Raw genomic sequence first — 25,321 nt, forward strand, 5'->3', positions numbered from 1 at the left:
TCTGAATCATATCTCCCCTGTCTCTCCTTTCCTCTAGGGTATACATATTCAGTGTATATTATTATGTATGTAAACTTTGTAACCCGTTCTGAGCTCTTCTGGGAGAACGGGATACAAAACCAAATAAATAATAAATTTAAAGATATCAGTGATATCTGGAAAGTTAAGTAGGATGAGCATGGGGAAAGAACATGTTCCAAAGATCACTAACCTTTGGACTTCGCGGGGGTTAGAGCCAGCCCGCGAATATCAAAAAACCACAAATAATATTTGGGCCGGTTCTGCCCCTAACCCCCGCTTCCCCTGGCTATTTTAAGACCTGAAAGCCCCCCCCCCTTAAACCTTACCTGGTGGTCTAGCGAGTTTTCAGGCAGGAGCGATCTTCCCACGCTCCTGCCCTGTGCAGATCGCTCACAGGAAATGGCTCGAGAGACTACGGAAACTCAAGGCAGACATTTTCCTGTGAGCAATCTGCAAGGAGCAGGAGTGTGGGAAGATCGCTCCTGCCCCGAAAACCCGCTAGACCATCAGGTAAAGCTTAAGGGGGGGGGGGGGGGGGCTTACAGGGCTTAAAATAGCCTGTAAAAAGAAAAAGGAATTTTTGGTTTAAAATCGCGATTAATCGAATCCGTAGATACGGAGTTCGCAAATACGGAGGGGGAAGTGTACGCTGTTTGCAACATTCCTGACGAAGTATGGAGATCCACATAAATGTTTTGCTTAATGTGTGTTTTGCTGCCTGTGTGTTGCGCAGTTCACTTTCGGAAACGTCTTTGACGGACCCACAACACATGTTTTCTAAAACACTACTGTCAGGCATAATTGTGCTTTACTGAGTTTTAAATGTATTTTTAGATTACAGACTTGACGACAGAGTTATCCGACGAGCGATTTAAAGGCGAGGTCGCCTGCCGGGTCTTGGAGAGTGAACGGGCGGATCGGCTCCGGACATCGAGAGAGATAAAAGAACTACAGGTAAATCTCCAGCAAGGAAAATGCAGTGTTAAAACGAGATCGTTGCCAAAACTGGACCACCATTAAATGGGAATGGGGAGGATGCGTGACCGGCAGCGTAACAAAAAACAAAACAAAAAAAAAGCAGAGATGACCAAGCTGATCCAGCTGGTAGCAAACCTTTAAGCGAAGTCTGATTGGAAAGGGAACCTGACACGGGCCATGTTTTGGCAAATTGCCTTCATTAGGGGCTCAACCAAATCTCAATATACAGTACAGGTACACTTCTCCCTCCGTATTCGCGGTTTCAATTATTCACGGTTTTTCACTTGCTGGCTCCTCCCCCCCAATTACATCAGCTTGCATAGAGAAATCGCTGATTCCAAGTGTTTCCAGAGAAAATCGCTGATTCCCAGCACTTTCTTCACCGTGCTTTGCCTCTCCTTCAGGAACAGGCCAGGTCTCCCACCATGTTATTCGCGGTTTCGCCATATTCACGATGGTTTTTAATAGAAGACAGTGAATAACATATGAAAAAGTTATTCGCGGTTTTTCTGTATTTGCGGTTCTGTTAATCCCCTATCACAGCGAATACAGAGGGAGAAGTGTATATGCTTCTTGGGGCTGATGGATAAAATATTGCAATAATAATCAAACAAATTTAACCGCCAGCACAGGAGAAAACATGAAACCAGACTGCTGCTGTAGCATGTAAATGATGCATCAATATAAGAAAGATTAACATCATGACTTATAGCATTATCTAGTTTCCTTCTTGATATATTATAAGCTTGTCGTGTACTCACCAGTGAAACAGCTCTCACAAAAAAAGTGGAAAGCTTGATATAAACCAAAATGAAAAGTTTCAAGTTTATTAACATAGTTGATGAATCGCTTATTAGGAATACTAAGCGATGAACAATTTTAAAAATAGAGTATAATGCAGAGAGACTAACAAATTAACAATATTCTTTCATAAAAATACAAACATGAGTCAGGAGGGAGAGTGGAAAAGTTACAATTTTCATCTTGGTTGAAAAAGGAAAAAAACAAGAAGGAGGGGGGTGGTTAAACTATAGCACATTTTGAAACCTTTATTAAAAAGTTTAAATATTAAAAGCATCTTTAAAAAGATAAGATTTAAAAAAATTTTTGAACAATGTGAGATCTTTTTCGTTTCTAATATATTGTGGCAAAGCGTTCCACCATTGAGGACCCATCACAGAGAACATGTCCGATCTTCTTGTTCCTATAATTTTCAAAGAAGGAACAGAAAGGAGATTTTGGCTTGATGAACGAAGTGGGCGAAAACAATCAAGCTCATAATCAAAAAAACATAGATGTCCCAAAAGCATCCTAAACCAGCACTCGGACTTCCTAATCACCAGGACGTCCAAGTGCTGATAATCAAAACTGTCTTTCTGTACGTCTAGTGAGGTGTTCCAGCCTCGGTACGTACAGAGCATGAGATGGGCGCGGTGGAGGCGTGTTATGGGCAGGCTTTGGGCAGTCTCAGGGGTGGGTTAGACGTGGACGTCTTGCAGCATTAATCAAACATTTTGCAAGACACCCTTGATGGAACTTGCACGTTTGGAACTAGACCTGTTTTTAGAAGGGTCTAAGGCCCACCAGATGACCACTGCATGCATCAAGGTAAGACACCCCCTCACTCCCCCAGTGCTCACTGACCCCCTTCCACCACACAAAATATAGAACAAAAAGGTACATACCTATCTATAAAACAGCAGCATCTGGTATGGGGAAGACTAGTGGAGCACCAGGTGTATAGAGTTCCTGGTGGGTGGGCTACTGAACCATAGAGAGGAGGACCCAGGCCCATAAGCCACTCTAACCACGACATTTATGGTAAAACGCGTGGAGCCCACCCAAACCTTTCTATACTGCCATAGAGGTGCCATCTGCAGCCATAAGTGCTATTGGGATGGTTTACTGGAGGGTATAGTAGGTTTTTTTTTTTAGGGGGGGTGGTGGGGGTGTTGGAGGGGGCTCACCATAAATTATAAGGGGGCTATGGTGAGATATACAACTGTCACCCTTTATGTGAAGTTCACAGCAGTGCCCTCTAAGGTGCCCCATGGCTCTGTCGGGATGTCTATGTGGCCAGTCCATTACTCTGCTGGCCCCACCCATGCCCATAAGGTCAGGATTAGGATGTTTTCAACCTGGATGGGGTATAAAGTTAGACTTCTGCTGACCAAAACATCCAAATAGACCTTTTTTAAAAAAAATATATATTTTTGGATGTTCTGTAGTTTGCCATTTGAAAATGGCCATTTTTGTACCTCCAATTTTGGATATTCAGCTGGAAACATCCAAGTTGGACTTACCTTTTTTTTTTTTTATGCCCCTCCATATATAAACGAGGATTTTACTTCAAATAATATGTCACGAGTAAACACCTATGCTGTCATCTTGAGCACTTCTGTCTCATACAACCATTAAGTCCACATGCAGAATTCATTTGTTCTCCTTTCCATCGTTAAAGGACTGCCACTACAAAAGATTCCTGGACAGAACTCTTGCCTCCCAGGCAGGTAAATGGAACGACTGGCTGGCTAACGTCATCATCCACTCCACATCTTACCTCAATTTTAGAAAATCAATAAAAACGAATTTGTTTAACCGATTGTAACCTGTGAATCTAGTGTATCACTCCTCTCAACCTGTACCTTATTTCCAATGACTTTGCATTGTAACTACTTCGCTGATTGTCCAGCGCCTCTTGTTGTGAACCGCCTCGAACTATCATGGCTTTGGCGGTATATAAAAATAAAATTATTATTATTATTATTATATCATGAAGCTATATTGTGCTTGCAGTTGACAGAATCCCTTCAATTCTATAAAAAAAAGGCACAAAAAATTGGACACACAATTGGACGTGCAAGGATCATTTATATACATGACTAAATTATCTAATTGTCCCTAAATTGGCACTAAGTATCAAGAATTGGCATCAACAAGCACTAATTGACATTAATTCATAGTTACGTGCATAAATGACTCTTCTATAAAAAAAATTTACCCCATCAGCATCAATAATTAGCAATTAACACCTTGCAATTGACGCTAATTGGTGCCAATTAAAAAAATATGTGCATAACCTGGACAGCACAATGATATAAAAAGTAGGCACCCATTCCAGTGTGCGAATTAGAAAAGGTGGCATGGCCAGGGGAGGGACATGGGTAGACTGTGGACCTTCTTAAAAGTTAGGCGCACTGTTATAGAATACGCCCGATGTGTGCACAAGTTAAGTGCAGGGATTTAGGCCTGGTTTTTCTTGGCCTATAAAGGTGTGCCTAAAAAGGTGTGCAATGCACTGGCACTTAGCGTGATTCTTTAAAACGTTTGTGCACAGTGGCGTCATAAGGGGAGGTGGTCCACCCTGGGCGCCATGTTAGTGGGGGCACCGGCACTCCTCTTCAACCCCCACCTCTACCCATTCCTCCCCTCCACACGCACATATTCCTTCCCTTCCCCCATGCCGTGCTCTTCACGCCCCCGTCAGAATTGATGTCAGAGTGAGAGCCGACGGGGTCACGAGGAGCACATTGACCGCCTTGAGCCAAAGCTTCAACTAGAGGTACAGGGGAATGGAAGGGAGAGGGGCACATGGCTAGCGGGATCGGGAAGAAGCGAGGGGGGCAAAGACAAGGGCAGGGGAGGGGCACCACCACCCCAGGCGCCTCTCAACCTCATTATGCCACTGTGCACCTTGTAGAATTGCGCCAAGTGCATCCTACTCAGTACCAAGTGGGTATGGGAGAGGCATAGGTCAAGCGAATGCCAAGAAATTAAGCGCTAAATTATAGAATGCTGCCAGTTACACCCTTAATGGCTAGTATTTGGGTGCAACCCTTTACACCAGCCATTGACATGGTGTAAGCATTCATGCCTAGAGTTTGACACCAAAATGTGGGCATACACTAGTATTCTATAATGGCGACGACACATGATATCGCCATTATAAAATTGACACCCCGGATTCTATAAAGCATATGCAAATTTCCACATGCAAAACGGTGCATGATCCTGAGATGCAGGTGCAACTAAATTGGCTGATTAGCCAATTAGTTGGGTGCTAACACAATCAATTGTTGATGTTAATTGATGACTTTTTGGATTTGCGAATGCATCTTTCCAAGCATTATTCTGTAAAGATCTGCGCCTAAATCTTACAGTGCGCAACTCCAAAGAGGGCAGGTCAGAGGCATTCACTAAAGATGCACGTGGCGTTACTGAATACCGGGGATCTGCGCCTAACTTATGCACCAGGATTTTCACTAAAGTTTCAGTTGGTGTTAATCCTCGTAACCAGGAAATCAGCTCTGAGTGCTATTCTATGAAAGGCACAAAACTTTGATAGAATAGCGCTCCGCACAGACTTTTTGGGCACTGTTTTTTTCAACATCATTTACCTCCCCCATTTTGGGGCACCTAAGTTTTAGGCACCCTTTCACTGAATTGGTTCCCCCACCTGACTTTGTTTCAGAATAAATATGACCAGGCACAAAAGAATTTGGAGTTAGTTGCTTTGCAACTGGAAGAAGCTCAGCAACAAATTGAACAGCGAGAACTTGGATCGAGTGGCTGTAGAGGAGGTAAATACAGAATATCAGCTCAGCTATTTCCGTAATGAAGCCCTAGTAAGATATAACGTTGGAGTCCCCTGCTTGAGTTTAAGAGTTTGTTAGTACCATACGAGACTTACATTGCCTAGACAAAGGATCATGGAGGCTGTATGAACAAGAGACCAATGGTGTTGTTTATTATATGCATTAGCGTAAGGTGTGCCACCTTGGCCATGGCTCAACCAACATTTTGCCCAACACAACATCAGCAACTAGAGAACTTTAGGATGAGATCAGAGATTGGTTTCTTTGTCCCTCCACCAGTTCTTGCACAGGACTTGTCATTACCTTTCCACTGGCCCAACATTTGTTAAGAGATATGTTATTTTATTGTTAACCCTAATTGCTAGTAACTAGGTCACATGACTTAAAATGGAGTTCATGGTAAAATGACGCATCTCAATGGTAGCCCATGTTGACAACTACTCCCCTCAGCCACTTCTGCTGCAGTTAAGATGGTTTGCAACAATTAGAAACATAGAATATGATGACAGAAAAGGGCCGGTGGCCCAACAAGTCTTCTCAATCAAGATCCTTCCCACCCTTGAGAAGCTATCCTCTATTATACCTCTGTAGCAACCCCATCTGCTTGTCCCATCGCCTCTTGAAGTCTAGCGTGCTACTGGCCTAAATCAGTGTATCACAAACTGTGTGCTGTGGCACAGTAGTGTGTCGCGGCGAGATTCCGGGAATGCTGTGAGAGGCATGTCGTGTAGGTGAGTCAACTGGCACCGACACTTCTCCTCACAGGCGCCTCTCCTGCTCTCCGTATCTTCCCACAGGTGTGGTAAATTCAGGGTTAACAAGCTAAGGGCCCTGTCTGGAGGGCCTTCACACATGCACGAGCATGACATCATCACGTCGATTTCTGTGCACGTGCAGATACCCTCCAACCGCGGGCCAGAGTTTAGTGTGCCGCGGCCCCGCGTTTAGTGTGTCACGGCTTGGACAAGTTTGTGACACATTGGTCTAAATAGTCCAGCAAATAACTGGAGGACCCTACAGCCTGCCAGTTGATGACAGTCTACAACAGGGATCTCAAAGTCCCTCCTTGAGGGCCGCAATCCAGTCAGGTTTTCAGGATTTCCCCAATGAATGTGCATGAGATCTATGTACATGCACTGCTTTCAATGCATATTCATTGGGGAAATCCTGAAAACCCGACTGGATTGTGGCCCTCGAGGAGGGACTTTGAGATCCCTGGTCTACAACAATCACTGTTTCTCGCCAAGCTGAGTTGGGAGTCATCCACCTACCGTCCTGCCAGTCAGGGAGGCTATTTCACTATCACAATCTCAGTAGAAAAGAACAGGTAAGCTCCGCAGGACTTTAGGGAACCTTGCTGTCCGTAGCAATTGAAAACACAATATTGAAGCATCGCCCCCCGCTGGAAGCAATGCAGTTGGAGGACTGCCGCTCAGCTTAGAACAGTGGCTACCATACCAACAGAGCTTGAAGTATCGTTTTAGAGCAGTCACTGCATCATACTTGATACTGGCCTATGTCTAGTTGAAATACAGTTGAAGATGATTGAATTAAAATCAAATTAGTTCTTCAGCTGATAGAAAATAGTCTTCGTTCTCATGTGATCAATTGGGTTAATATAGAAAATCTTGAAAACTTCATCAGCGAACCTACTGAGTTGTCTACTGGCTGAATTATCTACGAGGGATCTCCTTTTATTTTTTTTAAACACTTTAATATTTCAAAAGCAAATATATATCACTTTTTCACATAATCACCCTCTCTTGCCTGACTGATCGGTCACATGACATTCTACGACACGCCCTCTCACCACTTCTCCCGCCCCGACCATTTCCCATGAAAGTATGAACGTGCGGAAACTCTGTGACGAACCCTCGTCTATCTATCTCTCCAGCCCGCTTATTTGCCTCCGGCTGTCTAAAAGGAGAACATTCTGCGGCATTTAACTAAAGAGTGACACCGAATCTCTCCTCAGACTGCCCCACTAAAAAGTGGGACGGTCAAGGGTGGCATTGGTGAGGAGCCGCTAGTTATGTGGTGTTGGCAGTGCCGACACCCACATAGCTAAGCAGCCAGATTTAGCGCAGCCTGTGTAATAATATAATAGATGTGTTTGGGATATGCATGCAAATATGTAACTCGCCCTGGATAAGGGCGGGTGAGAAATAAACAATCAAACAAACAAAAAATACGACGGAGAAATTTTATAACAGCCTTTTCCACATGTGTAAAAAGGGTTCATAGACAATCCCGCGAAAGACAAAGGCGCGTGCCGACAACTGAGCGCAAGACGGAGGCGCGCGCCAAAGAAAATTACAGTTTTTAGGGGATCCGACGGGAGGTTTTGTTGGGGAGCCCTCCCCCCCCCCCCCCGTTTACTTAATAGAGATCGCGCCGGCGTTATGAGGGGGTTTGAGGGGTTGTAACCATCCACATTTTACTGTAAACTTAACTTTTTCCCAAAAAACAGGGAAAAAGTGAAGTTTTCAGTAAAATGTGGGGGGTTACAACCCCCCAAACCCCCCCACAATGCCCACACAACGTGGCGCGATCTCTATTAAGTAAAGTGGGGGGGTTCCCCCACACCCCCCGTCGTAGCCCTAAAAACTGTAATTTTCTGTGGCGCGCACCCCTGCGCTGCGCTCAATTGTCTGCGCGCACCTTTGTCCCGGCGCACTTTTGACCTGACACCATAAAAAGTCTTTAAGCTCAGAAAAAAACCCATCTAGAATTACTGCCTGCCTTCTTAGGGTTACCAGATTGTTCTTCAGGAAAACATGGACCCAAGGCCATGCCCCCCGGACTGCCCAGTCCACCTCAGGCACGCCCTGTTCCACCCCCCCAGACGGTATCCGTGCATGCACGGACACGACACGATGTCACGTGCATGAGCGCACGATGTCACCGCGTTGCGTCCATGCATGCGCAGGTGCCCCTTCCCGATGCGATTTTGTCGTGACGCTTTTCAAAACCCGGTCAAAGTTCCGGGTTTTGAAAAGCCGTCCAGATTCCTGGACATGTCCTCAAAAGGAGAACATATTCAGGGAAATCCAGACATCTGGTAGCCTTATACCTGGATAAGCCTAGTACTTTGGCCTTATAGCAGAGATACGAGTCTCATTTACCACCACCACCCCCCCTTTTATGAAGCCGCGTTGGCGTTTTTTTTAACAACGGCCACAGCGGTATAATTTCTGATGCTCATAGGAATTCTATGAGCGTCGGAGCTTTTACCGCTACGGCCAGCGACAAAAAAACACCAACACGGCTTCATAAAAAGGGGGTGGGGTTTTAATTCGCTAACTCAATATTAAAAACAATTTTCTCCTAATCTAATGGATAATTTTCCCCCTATTTTAAAGACATTTTTTAATGTACAAATTGTGATGCTATTTATGTACTGATGGCAAGACCTGCATTGTTCACTATACAGCGGATGAATGGCAGATACGCTTTGACTGCGCGCAGACTGAAATAAATTTTCTCAGGAAGCGAGTTGCACAGTTTGAAGAACGTTTAGAAAATGAACAAAAGTACAGAAAAGAACTGGAAGAAAAGGTAAGAAGGAAAGTCAAGACTTCAGCTCTTCTCTGATTTGTTGGCAGTCGCATTAGGTGGCTTTGATTTTCCCGGCATCTTGACCTTGGATGATTGAACTAACTGGTCAACTGAATTTTACTGTGCAATTATTACATTGCAACTTGTGTTCTGCTGTTATGATATTTACTTAAACAAACTGACAACTGACATTTATTTCAACTACAATAAAACCTTGGATTACGAGTAACTCGGTGTGCGAGTGTTTTGCAAGACAAGCAAAGAGTTTTATTAAATTTTAACTTGATAAACGAGCGAGGTCTTGCAATACGAGTGCATACAGTATAGGCGCGTCACATCATCACAACTGAGCCGAAGGTTCTTCTCTCTCTAACGTTGCAGGAATTTAGTGACTGTTCTAAATGACGAGGTCTTGCAATACGAGTGCATACAGTATAGGCGTGTCACATCATCACAACTGAGCCAATGGTTCTTCTCTCTCTAACATTGCAGGAATTTAATTTCTGTTCTAAATGAGCGAGGTCATGCAATACGAGTACATACAATATAGGTGTGTCACATCTTCACAACTGAGCCGATGGTTTTTCTCTCTCTAACGTTGCAGGAATTTAGTGACGAGGTCTTGCAATACGAGTACGTACAGTATAGGTGTGTCACATCATCACAGCTGAGCCGATGGTTCTTCTCTCTCTAACGTTGCAGGAATTTAGTGACTGTTCTAAATAACGAGGTCTTGCAATATGAGTACGTACAGTATAGGCGTGTCACTTCATCACAACTGAGCCGATGGTTCTTCTCTCTCTAACGTTGCAGGAATTTAGTGACTGTTCTAAATGACGAGGTCTTGCAATACGAATACGTACAGTATAGGCATGTCACATCATCACAACTGAGCCGATGGTTCTTCTCTCTCTGACATTGTAGGAATTTAGTGACTGTTCTAAATGACGAGGTCTTGCAATACGAGTACGTACAGTATAGGCGTGTCACGTCATCACAACTGAGCCGATGGTTCTTCTCTCTCTAACGTTGCAGGAATTTAGTGACTGTTCTAAATAACGAGGTCTTGCAATACGAGTACGTACAGTATAGGCGTGTCACGTCATCACAACTGAGCCGATGGTTCTTCTCTCTCTAACGTTGCAGGAATTTAGTGACTGTTCTAAATGACGAGGTCTTGCAATACGAGTACGTACAGTATAGGCATGTCACATCATCACAACTGAGCTGATGGTTCTTCTCTCTCTGACATTGTAGGAATTTAGTGACTGTTCTAAATGACGAGGTCTTGCAATACGAGTACGTACAGTATAGGCGTGTCACGTCATCACAACTGAGCCGATGGTTCTTCTCTCTCTAACGTTGCAGGAATTTAGTGACTGTTCTAAATGACGAGGTCTTGCAATACGAGTACGTACAGTATAGGTGTGTCACGTCATCACAACTGAGCCGATGGTTCTTCTCTCTCTAACGTTGCAGGAATTTAGTGACTGTTCTAAATGACGAGGTCTTGCAATACGAATACGTACAGTATAGGCATGTCACATCATCACAACTGAGCCGATGGTTCTTCTCTCTCTGACATTGTAGGAATTTAGTGACTGTTCTAAATGACGAGGTCTTGCAATACGAGTACGTACAGTATAGGCGTGTCACGTCATCACAACTGAGCCGATGGTTCTTCTCTCTCTAACGTTGCAGGAATTTAGTGACTGTTCTAAATAACGAGGTCTTGCAATACGAGTACGTACAGTATAGGCGTGTCACGTCATCACAACTGAGCCGATGGTTCTTCTCTCTCTAACGTTGCAGGAATTTAGTGACTGTTCTAAATGACGAGGTCTTGCAATACGAGTACGTACAGTATAGGCATGTCACATCATCACAACTGAGCTGATGGTTCTTCTCTCTCTGACATTGTAGGAATTTAGTGACTGTTCTAAATGACGAGGTCTTGCAATACGAGTACGTACAGTATAGGCGTGTCACGTCATCACAACTGAGCCGATGGTTCTTCTCTCTCTAACGTTGCAGGAATTTAGTGACTGTTCTAAATGACGAGGTCTTGCAATACGAGTACGTACAGTATAGGTGTGTCACGTCATCACAACTGAGCCGATGGTTCTTCTCTCTCTAACGTTGCAGGAATTTAGTGACTGTTCTAAATGATGAGGTCTTGAAATACGAGTACGTACAATATAGGCATGTCACATCATCACAACTGAGCCGATGGTTCTTCTCTCTCTAACGTTGCAGGAATTTAGTGACTGTTCTAAATGACGAGGTCTTGCAATACGAGTACGTGCAGTATAGGCGTGTCACGTCATCACAACTGAGCCGATGGTTCTTCTCTCTCTGACATTGTAGGAATTTAGTGACTGTTCTAAATGACGAGGTCTTGCAATACGAGTACGTACAGTATAGGCGTGTCACGTCATCACAACTGAGCCGATGGTTCTTCTCTCTCTGACATTGTAGGAATTTAGTGACTGTTCTAAATGACGAGGTCTTGCAATACGAGTACGTACAGTATAGGCGTGTCACGTCATCACAACTGAGCCGATGGTTCTTCTCTCTCTAACGTTGCAGGAATTTAGTGACTGTTCTAAATGACGAGATCTTGCAATACGAGTACGTACAGTATAGGCATGTCACATCATCACAACTGAGCTGATGATTCTTCTCTCTCTGACATTGTAGGAATTTAGTGACTGTTCTAAATGACGAGGTCTTGCAATACGAGTACGTACAGTATAGGCGTGTCACGTCATCACAACTGAGCCGATGGTTCTTCTCTCTCTAACGTTGCAGGAATTTAGTGACTGTTCTAAATGACGAGGTCTTGCAATACGAGTACGTACAGTATAGGCGTGTCACGTCATCACAACTGAGCCGATGGTTCTTCTCTCTCTAACGTTGCAGGAATTTAGTGACTGTTCTAAATGACGAGGTCTTGCAATACGAGTACGTGCAGTATAGGCGTGTCACGTCATCACAACTGAGCCGATGGTTCTTCTCTCTCTGACATTGTAGGAATTTAGTGACTGTTCTAAATGACGAGGTCTTGCAATACGAGTACGTACAGTATAGGCGTGTCACGTCATCACAACTGAGCCAATGGTTCTTCTCTCTCTAACGTTGCAGGAATTTAGTGACTGTTCTAAATGACGAGGTCTTGCAATACGAGTACGTACAGTATAGGCGTGTCACGTCATCACAACTGAGCCGATGGTTCTTCTCTCTCTAACGTTGCAGGAATTTAGTGACTGTTCTAAATGACGAGATCTTGCAATACGAGTACGTACAGTATAGGCGTGTCATGTCATCACAACTGAGCCGATAGTTCTTCTCTCTCTAACGTTGCAGGAATTTAGTGACTGTTCTAAATGACGAGGTCTTGCAATACGAGAACGTACAGTATAGGCGTGTCACGTCATCACAACTGAGCCGATGGTTCTTCTCTCTCTAACGTTGCAGGAATTTAGTGACTGTTCTAAATGACGAGGTCTTGCAATACGAGTACGTACAATATAGGCGTGTCACATCATCACAACTCATCCGATGGTTCTTCTCTCTCTGACGCTGCAGGCGTGTAGTGGCTGTTTATGTACAGTACAGTATTTTGTATTAAAGTTTTTGGGTTGTGGAACGAATCGTCTGGGTTTCCATTATTTCTTATGGGGAAATTCGCTTTGATATACGAGTGTTTTGGATTATAAGCATGTTTCTGGAACAAATTATGCGCGCAAACCAAGGTTTTACTGTACTGGAAAAACAATGTTGCATTTGCCATGTTAGTCTTCTTGAATATGTGGCAAGAAGTGCCAACAAATATACTGTAGGACACACCCTTTATACTGGACCAGCTTAATAGGTTTTGCCTAGCCTTCCCGAACTAAGTTCATCAGATTTAGCCCTTTTACTAAACCTTAGCACGGGCTAACGGAATTAACACGCACTAAGGGCCAGATCGTCTTTCTTTCTTCTCTTCTTATAAAATTATCCCCCGCCCTTATCCAGGGCGAGTTACACACTTACATACAGAATATAAAATTACATATAATATACAAGTCGCCTCAACGAGAAACATCATTATAACCAATAAAAACTGACCAGACCATAGAATACATCAATGTCCAGCACCTTGCACTCAACAGTCTCCACTCCTTCTCCCTAGACCAGTCTCAGACCCTATATTTCATTTGACAGAATAAGTGTCTTTTAAGCACTTTCTTAAAGGTCTGTATAGTCTGCTGTTGATGAATATATTCTGGAAGGTTGTTCCATTCTCTGAGACCAATACAATGGATCCTATAGAAGATGTCATTCTAGGTACCTAACTTAATTATTAAGAAAGCTTATTCGGTGCTGATAACAAGAAAATAGCACCTTTTAATTGGCTTAAATTAAAGTTAACTGGGCAAAAGGTGCTTAACTCGGTAGGCGCCTACCATTTTCCAGTAGGTGCCTAGTGGCAGATCATTGGCGTGTTTTGCATGTAGGCGCATGTTTTGGACTTAGATGCTGGTAGACACCAAACTTAGGCACCAGTATTTAGGCTCGAAAACCCCTCCTGGCATAAATAGGGTGCACCTAAGGTTTTCAGATGGCTACTAGCACCTACGTTCACTGTATCACCTCTGTATTGCTCCATGGTGAGATCTCACCTTGAGTGTTGCATTCAGTTCTGGTTGCCTTATCTCAAGAAGAGCAGCCAAGATGATAAAGGGGATGGAACTTCTCTTCAGTTTGGAAAAGAGCCACGGCTGAGGGGAGATATGATTGAAGTCTACAAAATCCTGAGAGGATCGATTTTTCACTCCGTCAAAAATTACAAAGGCTAGGGGACATTCGATGAAGTTTCAGGGAAATACGTTTAAAACCAATAGGAGGAAATATTTTTTGCACGCAGAGAATAGTTAAGCTCTGGAACGCGTTGCCAGAGGTCGTGATAAGAACGGATAGCGTAGCTGGTTTTAAGAAAGGTTTGGACAAGTTCCTGGAGGAAAAGTCCATAGTCTGTTATTTAGACAGACATAGGGGAAGCCACTGCTTGCGCTGAATTGGTAGCATGGAATGCTTCTACTATTTGGCTTTTTGCCAGGTACTAGTGACCTGGATTGGACGAGCTACTGGCTAGATGGACTATTAGTATGACCCAGTAAGGCTATTCTTATGCTTATGTCTATAAAGTCTTATGTCTATAAAGTCTATATACTGCCTTTCACAATACCATCAAGGCAGTTTTTACATTCAGGTACTCTTGGTAGTTTTCCCTATCTATGCTGGCAGACTCACAATCTATCTCTGGTAATGGAGAATTAAGAGAATTGCCTAGGGTCACAGGGAGCAACGTGGGAATTAAACCCACAACCTCAGGGTGTTGCGGCAGTGGTTATTAACCACCAGGCCACTCTTCCTCCTAACACTTAGCCCTCATATTTTTCAACACCATTTACAGAATTTAGTCCTTAGAGCACAATGGGCCTGTTTCTGTATAGGATGCTGATCTTGGCGGACGCATAAGAGGCGGCCGTTGATCGCATGTCAATCGCACATCGGTGTTCTAAAGAGAATCGCGTCTACAGCGCTGAGCAGTCGCCAGCATTTTGAGGGCCTAAATCTAAGATGTCTGTCTCGTGCCTATGGAGACACACAGGAACGCTTACCGGAACCTGAGCAATTCTTCAATGGAAATCAAGCACAAAAATTAACATCCATGGAAGTGAGCCTTGAAGATGTGCGCAGGCAAATAGAAAAACTAAAAACTGACAAATCCCCGGGTCCAGACGGAATCCATCCAAGGGTTCTGAAGGAACTAAAGGAGGAGATAGTGGAACTACTGCAGCAAATTTGCAACCTATTCCTGAAAACAGGCGTGATCCTGGAGGATTGGAAGATAGCCAACGTTACGCCCATCTTTAAAAAGGGATCAAGAGGTGACCCGGGAAACTACAGACCGGTGAGTCTGACCTCGGTTCCGGGGAAACTGGTGGAAGCACTGATAAAAGAAAACATCGATGAACATTTTGAAAGAAACAAACTTCTGATAACCAGCCAACATGGTTTCTGCAGGGGGAGATCGTGCCTAACTAACTTATTGCACTTCTTCGAAGGAATTAACAAACAGATGGACAGAGGAGACCCCATTTACATCATATACCTAAATTTCCAAAAAGCCTTTGACAAGGTGCCTCATGATCGACTACTCCGGAAACTGAAGAACCATGGGGTGGACGGAGACGTACATAGATGGATCAGAAACTGGTTAGCGGGTAGGAAACAGAGGGTAGGGGTGAAGGGCCACTATTTGGACTGGAGGAGGGTCACGAGTGGTGTTCTGCAGGGCTCGGTGCTTGGGCCGCTGCTATTTAATTTTTCATAAATGATCTAGAAACAGGGACGAAGTGTGAGATAATAAAATTTGCGGACGACACCAAACTATTTAGTGAAGCTCGGACTAAGGAGGACTACGAAAAATTGCAAAGGGACTTGAACAAACTAGGGGAATGGGCGACGAGATGGCAGATGAAGTTCAACATTGAGAAATGTAAAGTATTGCATGTGGGAAGCAGAAACCCGAGGTGCAACTATACAATGGGAGGGATGTTATTGAATGAGAGTACCCAAGAAAGGGACTTGGGGGTAATGGTGGACATGACAATGAAGCCGACGGCATAGTGCACAGCGGCCGCTAAGAGAACAAATAGAATGCTAGATATAATCAAGAAGCATATTACAACCAGGACGAAAGAAGTTATCCTGCCGTTGTATCGGGCAATAGTGCGTCCACATCTGGAGTACTGCGTCCAATATTGGTCGCCATACCTTAAAAAGGATATGGCGTTACTCGAGAGGGTTCAGAGGAGAGCGACACATCTGGTAAAAGGGATGGAAAACCTTTCATACGCTGAGAGACTGGAGAAACTGGGTCTCTGTTCCCTGGAAAAGAGGAGACTTAGAGGGGATATGATAGAGACTTACAAGATCATGAAGGGCATAGAGAGAGTAGAGAGGGACAGATTCTTCAAACTTTCAAAAAATAAAAGACAAGAGGGCATTCGGAAAAGTTGAAAGGGGACAGATTCAAAACGAATACTAGGAAGTTCTTCTTTACCCAACGTGTGGTGGACACCTGGAATGTGCTTCCAGAGAGCGTAATAGGGCAGAGTACGGTACTGGAGTTCAAGAAAAGATTGGACAATTTCCTGCTGGAAAAGGGGATAGAAGGGTATAGATAGAGGATTACTGCACAGGTCCTGGACCTGTTGGGCCGCCACGCGAGTGGGCTGCTGGGCACGATGGACCTCAGGTCTGACCCAGCGGAGGCATTGCTTATGTTCTTATGCCTATGTTCTTATGTTATGTACGCCCAAGGCCACTTCTGGGCAAAACCACACCCGTGCCCTACTTTGGGCATGCTTAAGTGTCCCTACATGTCTCCATGACATCTACAATGTAGGTGACTCTCCTTGCACAATTTTTTTTAAAAAAAAACATACTTCCCGATTGGCTGCCAGACGGCGCTAGGACATCTATCGCCACCTGCAATCGGGACACACTTTTCGAGAATCAGGCCCAATAAGCTTTAGTAAAACAGCCTCTTAGTAAAATGGCTCCACAATATGTTAGAAGCATATAGCCTAAATATGTATTTTTCTTTTCTTTGCTGTATTTATTTCAAACTTGTATAGTGAATCTATATGATAACGCATTCATAAAAAGTAATAGCAGAATCATATTCAAATCATGTTTCCTTTCATTTTTCTCCTTGAATGGAAGAAAGATTCAAATAATAAAATAAAATAAAAGCAAAGCCATACATCTTATAATTAATTTCATTCATTTTACCCCTGGCATTAAACGTTATATGGAGCTCTACAAAGTATGAGTCAAACATGCCCTTCATTTCTGGCAATGAGTGAAAGTTGTAAAAGCAAAGAAAAACCAAAAGAGGAATTAGTCAGTTACCAAAGCAGATGTTTTATGTAGGAAGTCCTTATACGAGGGGCCGCTGAAAAGTTCTCAGCCCAACCAAGAAGAGAATGAAGTGGAACCATGAAACTTACAAGTTATTCTACACTTTTCATTTCAATGAGGCAAATGCATCTAGTAATCGGGCACAAGTAAAGAGAAACCAAGCCATTGTGACATCACTGGAGTTTGGCTCTTAGGCATTGGTGGAACGAGTCATTATGACATCCCAATATAAGGGGCCGTTGAAAAGTTCTCAGCCCAACCAAGAAGAGAATGATGTGGAAGCATGAAACTTATAAGTTATTCCACACTTTTCTTGACACTTTTTGTTTCATTTCATATCATTGAAATGAAAAGTGTCAAGAAAAGTATGGAATAACTTATAAGTTTCATGCTTCCACATCATTCTCTTCTTGGTTGGGCTGAGAACTTTTCAGTAGCCCCTCGTAAGATTACAGCAGTGTTTTGCAAGGCAAACAGACTCTCTTAATACCACAGTTAGAAATGTTAAGGTTCACCTTGGCATTTTCAGAGGTAAATATGAAAGGGTACTGGAAAGTTCTCAGCCCAACCAACCAACTTCCTAAATTCTGAACGTTACTTTGTCCCTGTAGCTTGAAAAGAGTGTTAAGTGCCAATTTGTAGAAACAAAATTCTATGTTTTTGACATTGTTTCAGATCATTGATTGAACCATATTCACGTCATTCTCTTCATGGTTGGACTGAAAACATTTCATCACCCTGTCATAGTGTGAAGACTTTCAGTCTCTGGTATCTGGATTTTCAGAAGGCATTCGACAAGGTTCCACATGAACGACTACTTCGGAAAATTGCGAGCCATGGAATTGAGGGTGAAATGCTCACGTGGATTAAAAACTGGCTGGAGCATAGGAAACAGAGAGTTGGGGTAAATGGATAATACTTGGACTGGAAGAGCGTCACCAGTGGGGTGCCACAGGGCTCGGTGCTTAGACCCGTGCTCTTCAACATTTTTGTAAACGATCTGGGCATTAGTACGACGAATGAGGTGATTAAATTTGCGGATGATACAAAGTTATTCAGAGTAGTGAAGACACAGGGGGATTGTAAAGATCAGCAACGTGACATAATCAAGCTCGAGAAATGGGTATCGACATGACAAATGGGGTTCAAAGTGGATAAGTGTAAAGTGATGCATGTCGGTAACAAAAATCTCATGCACGAATACAGGATGTCCGGGGCGGTACTTGGAGAGACCTCCCAGGAAAGAGACATGGGAGTTATGATCGACAAGTCGATGAAGCCGTCCATGCAATGTGCAGCGGTGGCGAAAAGGGTGAACAGAATGCTAGGAATGATAAAGAAGTGGATCACGAACAGATCAGAGAAGGTTATCATGCCGCTGTACCGGGCCATGGTGCACCTTCACCTTGAGTACTGCATCCAGCACTGGTCAACATACATGAAGAAGGACACGGTATTACTCAGAAGGGTCCAGAGAAGAGCGATTAAAATGGTTAAGGGGCTAGAGGAATTGCAGTACAGTGAGAGATTAGAGAAACTGGGCCTCTTCTCCCTTGAAAAGAGGAGACTGAGAGGGGACATGATTGAAACATTCAAAATATTGAAGGGAATAGACTTAGCAGATAAAGACAGATTGTTCACCCTCTCCAAGGTAGGGAGATCAAGAAGGCACTCTCTAAAGTTGAAAGGGATTAGATTCCATACAAACATAAGGAAGTTCTTCTTCACCCAGAGAGTGGTAGAAAACTGGAATGCACTTCCAGAGTTTGTTATAGGGAAAAACACCCTCCAGGGATTCAAGACAAAGTTGCGCAAGTTCCTGTTAAACTGGAACGTACGCAGGTGAGGCTGGACTCATTTAGAGCACTAGTCTTTGACGTGGAGGCCGCCGCATGAGCAGACTTCTGGGCACGATGGACCACTGGTCTGACCCAGCAGTGGCAATTCTTATGTTCTTATGTTCTTAACCAGAGCTGAGATTGTGATGTCATAATGCCTTATTCCACCAGTAAGAGCCAATCTCATCAGTGATGTCACAATGGCTTGATTGTCCTATACTTGGCGGAAAAGTTCTCAGCCCAACCAACCAACTTCCTAAATTCTGAATGTTACTTTGCCACTGTAGCTGAAAACAGTGTTATCCTATTTTGTTAAGTGCCAATGTGCAGAAACAAAATTCTACAGTATGGTTTGACATTATTTCAGATCATTGATTAAACCTTGGGCTGAGAACTTTTCAGCACCCCCTTGTAAAGATAGAAAAATGACATATATTTTCTATAAGATTGTCTTTACTTTGTGTAATGCTAATTTAAGTGCTTTGACTGCAGGGATGTCTCTGATACCTCTGCATTCTGAAATTCACATTGTAGTGAAGCGTTACCATGGTTAGAGCTGGCAGAAATGTATGTCCTTATTAATGCAGGCAGACCAGAGTAGAGAAAATAAAAAATTATGCCATTACCATTGCCTTCATGCAGTGTTTCTAAGTAGGTGTTTTTGCATAAATCATGTTTCTTTTTCAGATATCAAATGTACAGAATAATCACGCTAAGTACAAAATGTGTAGAGGAATATTTTGAGTAATGAATAATTATTCCACCTAATCAAAAGCAGAAAGTGTGAAAGAGTAGCCTGATAAAAAATAACTGTTTATCATACATAAATATTCTTTGTCACCATAAACAACAAGCTGGAAAACTGAGCCTTTCTGTAGCTTTTGTACACTATATTTTAAGATGATTTGAGGGCTCCTTTTACAAAGCGGCGCTAGCGGGTTTGACGTGCATGACTTTTCACCACGCGCTAACCCCCGCGCTGGCTGAAAAACTACCGCCTGCTCAAGAGGAGGCGGTAGCGGCTAGCGCGTCCGGCGGTTTAGTGCACGCTATTACGCGCGCTAAACCGCTTGCGCGGCTTTGTAAAAGGAGCCAGAAGCTGCGCTAGTGGTTTTAGTGTGCGCTGCATTGCCACGCGTGCTGGACGCTAACGCCAGCATTGAGCTGACATTAGTTCTTGGCGCGTAGCGCGGGGTTAGCACGTGGGGCAATGCAGCGCACGCTAAAAACGCTCGCGCACCTTAGTAACAGGAGCCCTCAGAGTAGTGACATGACTTATTTATTTCATCCATCAAGAAAAAAACCTCTAAACCCTGGCATTGATAAGTCTGTAAAATGTCAGTGTTACATAGAAACATAGAAAATGATGGCAGAAAAGGGCCACGGCCCATCAAGTCTGCCCACTCTAATGACCCACCCCCCTAATTTCTTCCATGAAGAGATCCCACATGCTTATCCCCTCGCTGCTGGCCTCGATTACCTGCAGTGGAAGATCATTCCAATGATCAACCACCCTTTCGGTGAAGAAATACTTCCTGGTGTCGCCATGAAGTTTCCCACCCCTGATTTTCAATGGATGCCCTCTTGTTGCCATGGTTCCTTTAAGAAAAAAGATATCTTCTTCCACCTCGATATGGCCCGTGACATATTTGAACGTCTCAATCATGTCTCCCCTCTCTCTGCGCTCCTCGAGTGAGTATAGCTGCAACTTACCCAACCGTTCCTCACACAGGAGATCCTTGAGTCCCGAGACCATCCTGGTGGCCATTCGCTGAACCGACTCAGCACATCTTTTTGGTAATGTGGCCTCCAGAATTGTACACAATATTCCAGATGAGGTCTCACCATGGATCTGTACAACAGCATTATGACTTCGGGCTTTTGGCTGATGGAACTTCTACGGATACAACCCATCATTTGTCTAGCCTTGGATGAAGCTTTCTCCACTTGATTGGCAGTCTTCAAGTCATCACTAATGATTACCTCCAAGTCTCATTCTGCTGTAGTCCTTGCTAAGGTCTCACCATTTAGGGTGTAAGATCTGCATGTAATTGGTCAAATAACTGGAGAAATTCAGCCTGCAATATTTTATTGTCACACTGAAGAAAAAAAAAATTAAGTTTTGATTCTAGAGAAATTTGTCTATCACCCAGAGAGATTTTTTTAATACATAGTTTTTTTCTAACCAGTAAATTTCCCATAATAGGAGCCATAATACATCTTCAAATACGAGGGGAGTGCTGAAAAGTTCTCAGCCCAGCCAAGAAGAGATTGGCACGAATAGGGTTCAATCAACAGCCTGAAACAATGTGAAAACATAGAATTTCGTTTCTGGAAATTGGCACTTAACGAAATAAGATAACAGTGGCAAAATAAGGCTCAGAATTTAGGAAGCTGGTTGGTTGGACTGAGAACTTTCAAGCACCCCCTCGTATGTAATAAAAGTGAGCCAAGTAAAGGACAATCAAGCCATTGTGACATCACTGATAAGACTGAAAGTGTTCACGCTACGAGGGGGTGCCGAAAAGTTGTCAGCCCAACCCAGAAGAGAATGACGTGGATATGGTTCAATCAATGACCTGAAACAATGTCAAAACAGAGAATTTTGTTTCTGCAAATTGGCGCTTAGTGAAATAAGATAACGTTCTTTTCAGCTACAGTGGCAAAATAACGCTCAGAATTTAGGAAGTTGGTTGGTTGGACTGAGAACATTTCAGCACCCCCTCGTATGTAATAAAAGTGAGCCAAATATATCACAATCAAACCATTGTGACATCACTGTTGAGGTTGCCTCTTATTGGTGGAATGAGGCATTATGACATCATAGTCTCAGGTCTGGTTACCAGAGACTGAAACTCTTCACACTAGGAGGGGGGGCTGAAAAGTTCTCAGTTCAACCAAGAGGAGAATGACTTTGAGCTGGTTCAATCAATGATCTGAAACAATGTCAAAACAGAATTTTGTTTCTGCAAGTTGACGCTTAACGATATAAGATAACACTCTTTTCAGCTACAGTGGAAAATAACGTTCAGAATTTAGGAAGTTGGTTGGTTGGCCTGAGAACTTGTATCTTGACAACTGTGTATGCAATTTCAGTTATAGAATATGAGCCTAAGTCTGCAGTTACCTAACTTTGGATGTGAGAACTTATACCAGCAAAATGGCTGACATAAATACTCATACCTAATGTAGGTAGTTAGACTCCCTGAGCCGCCTTTGCCCCTCCATAGTCTACTCCCCCTTATAGTTGCATAGTTTTGAATTTGGACTAGGGGCCCGATTCACTAACCTGCCTGATCCGTGTCCGATCCGGGCTGGGCCGATCGATTCTGGAAGCCAGAATATTCTAATGGGGGGTGATCGGAGGCACGCCCCCATCAGCCGACACGGATCGCTAGGTAGCGATCCCGACGCATGCGCAGACCATCTACTTTGCCTGTAGATGGTCTGCACATGTGTTTGCTGTCTGGTTGTTGAGTTTTTTTCAACCTTTTTTTTACTGGCTCCCCGACTTACCAGCTCTTTGCCGCCTTTCCCTGCAGTGTGAGCCTGTGGTTTTAACCCACGGGTTTAAAGCGGGTTAAAATCACGGGCTCGCACTGCAGGAAAGGGCGGCAGAGAGCAGGAGAGTCGGGGAGCTAGTGAGAAAGTCGTGGGAAGCAGAGAGCAGGTCGCGACGGAGAGCAGGAGAGCGGGGAGCCAGAGAGAGAGAGTCGGGGAGGCAGAGAGTAGGTCCCAGCAGAGAGCAGGAGAGCGGGGAGCCAGAGAGAGAGTCGGGGAGGCAGAGAGAGAGTTGGGGAGGCAGAGAGTAGATTTATTTCTGGGCTGCAGGGCTGGCAGGACAGTTGGAAAGGATGTGAGTGGCGGGTCCCCAGAAGTCGCTTCTTTTTTTTTTTGGTAAATCTTTATTAATTTTAAAATATAAATAGTGCAATACAATGAATTTAAACATAAACAAATCAAGAAACGCACTTTAAATATGCAAATAATTTGAAAAACACTCATTTTCTCTCCCCCTCCCCCTTAATTAATAAAAGTAGATATACATTTATAATTTCCATACAATAAATAAAATAGGAATAACAAACAATAATACATTTCCCGCCACCCTCCCTCTCACCTTGGATGTGTAAGGAGGTCAGATAAAAAGAAAAGGTACATGGCATCTATTGTGACTCAATAAATGATGCCAATGGGCTCCACATCATGTTAAATACTTTACTATAGCCTAAAACTTCAGCCTTCATTCTTTCAGATTTATAACTAGAACACAAGTTTGGCCACCAGAAAGTATAATTAAGTCAACCATAACATTTCCAATTGCGTGTTATCATTTGAATGGCTACTCCCGTCATTATTAAGAAAAATCGGCTTTTATAACGATCCAAAGAAGGTTTAACATGTAATAAAGTACCACAAATTATAACTTCATAAGTTAGTGATATTGATGGCCCAAGTATTAATTTGTCCCCATATCAACTTCCAAAAATTACCGGTAAGTATCAATGGACAATAATACAACAAATGATCCAAAGTCCCTATATCAATATGACAGTGCCAGCATCTATTAGATTTAGAACTGTCAATCGCTTCTTGTGGATTGGCCAGCCCAGTCGGGGTTCAAGAAAAAAATTTAGTGAATCGCGTCCCTGCCTACTTTGCATGCCGTTTCCCCTCGTTTGCATGCACAGATTAGAAATGGATCGGTACACAGGTTAATGAATTGGGTCGGAGGGCAATCGGGTCGCAAAGGGGTCGCAAACCGATCGGTACACGATCTAGCCCTAAGAGATGTTATGTGTGTAATTGCTAATTATTGTCAATTAGCACCAATTAACATACATTATAGCTACCGATTAGTTGTTAATGCCAAGTAACAGCTTGTTAGTTAATTAAGGGCCCCTTTTACTAAAGCTTAGCACATGCTAAATGCTGCAAATCCTAGTTTATTCCTATAGGCCATGTTGTACTTAGCACACATTAATATCTTTAGTGAAAAAGCCCCTAAGCTATGTGCACAGCTGTGCTTAGTCTATAACTTGGGTATGTAACTTTGTAGAATTAAGGGGTTATTGCACAATGGCCATAGATTGCCTGGCTCAAAATTTATGAACCTTTGTGGATCATCCAGGAAATTCCCAACTAATGATTCACGGTTCACGTTAGCTCTTGGACCGATGTTCAGAGGCAGGATTTGGTCGTCGCTAAGGCCCCAATACTCAAAGCTCTAGCAACCCGGTAAAAAATTCCAGACTGGGAAAAATTTTCCTTTAGTGGGTCGTGCTCAGCACAAAGGGGCTGATTCTATAAAGGGTGCCTAAATCAGCTGTCGCTGGCCAATCGCACTTAGGTGCCGTTTTGGGGCTCCGATCTATAAACAACTGACTGCAGCAAGTCCAAATTGGAGCGGATTGTTAGCAGTCAATTATTGCTTTGTTAACAGCGCATCAATTTATCTGTGCGCAGATCTCAAGATCGCGTGCAATTTTGATGCCCAAATGTGGGTGCCATATGTAGATTCCGGGGGCTTCAGTGATAACAAACATTCAAATACTATATCGAACTGTAAATTTAAGGAAGTTTATGTTTATTTAAGATTTGATCTACCGCTCCTGTATTTTACTGGCCTAAGCGGTTTACAGTGTATCAAAATAAAATGAAATTAGGTACTTGAGAAAACGTGCATTCTCTCTGTTGTTTCCCATCGTGTCTGTAGTCGAATTTCCAAATTATTACTGCAATCCTACTGCCACAGATAAATAAAGCACATTCCCTATAGTGTCAAATAACTCAGCTTAAAAGGACCCTTGACAGAATAAATTACACATTTTGTTGGGAAATGCGTGTACCACATATAAATATGAGAGAATGAATGTGGAATGTATGGGGTTTAGTAGTTCATTTAATAAAGTGTGGAGCCCATTGACTACAACTTACCTCGCCTCCCAATTCTTCATCAACTGCCCGAATAAGAGCTCTTGCAGAATAAACCTCTTTAATTACCCATCTCTGAAATCATAGAAACATAGAAATTGACAGCAGATAAGGGCCACGGCCCATCCAGTCTGCCCACCCTAATGACCCTCCCCTGCATTTACTTTGCGAATAGATCCCATGTGTCGATCCCATTTGGCCTTAAAATCAGGCACGCTGCTGGCCTCAATCACCTGAAGTGGAAGACCATTCCAGCGATCTACCACCCTTTCGGTGAAAAAGAATTTCCTGGTGTCACCGTGCAGTTTCCCGCCTCTGATTTTCCACGGGTGTCCTCTTGTTGCCATGGGACCCTTGAAAAAGAAGATATCCTCCTCTGCATCGATGCGGCCCGTGAGATAATTGAACGTCTCGATC

General features: G+C 43.4%; 1 protein-coding gene across 2 annotated transcripts in view; it reads left to right on the forward strand.

The window, feature by feature from the left end:
* MYO18B (myosin XVIIIB) overlaps window positions 1-25,321 on the forward strand; it is a 565,740-nt gene that overhangs the window by 339,198 nt on the left and 201,221 nt on the right. For both annotated transcript variants that reach the window (XM_033955841.1, XM_033955842.1), the window contains 3 exons: window positions 856-975; window positions 5,471-5,579; window positions 9,028-9,152. In XM_033955841.1, the coding sequence (XP_033811732.1) occupies window positions 856-975; window positions 5,471-5,579; window positions 9,028-9,152 (354 nt within the window). The remainder of the gene's footprint in view (window positions 1-855; window positions 976-5,470; window positions 5,580-9,027; window positions 9,153-25,321) is intronic.

The sequence above is a fragment of the Geotrypetes seraphini genome, chromosome 8 (genome assembly GCF_902459505.1).
Source record: "Geotrypetes seraphini chromosome 8, aGeoSer1.1, whole genome shotgun sequence".
NCBI lineage: Eukaryota > Metazoa > Chordata > Amphibia > Gymnophiona > Dermophiidae > Geotrypetes > Geotrypetes seraphini.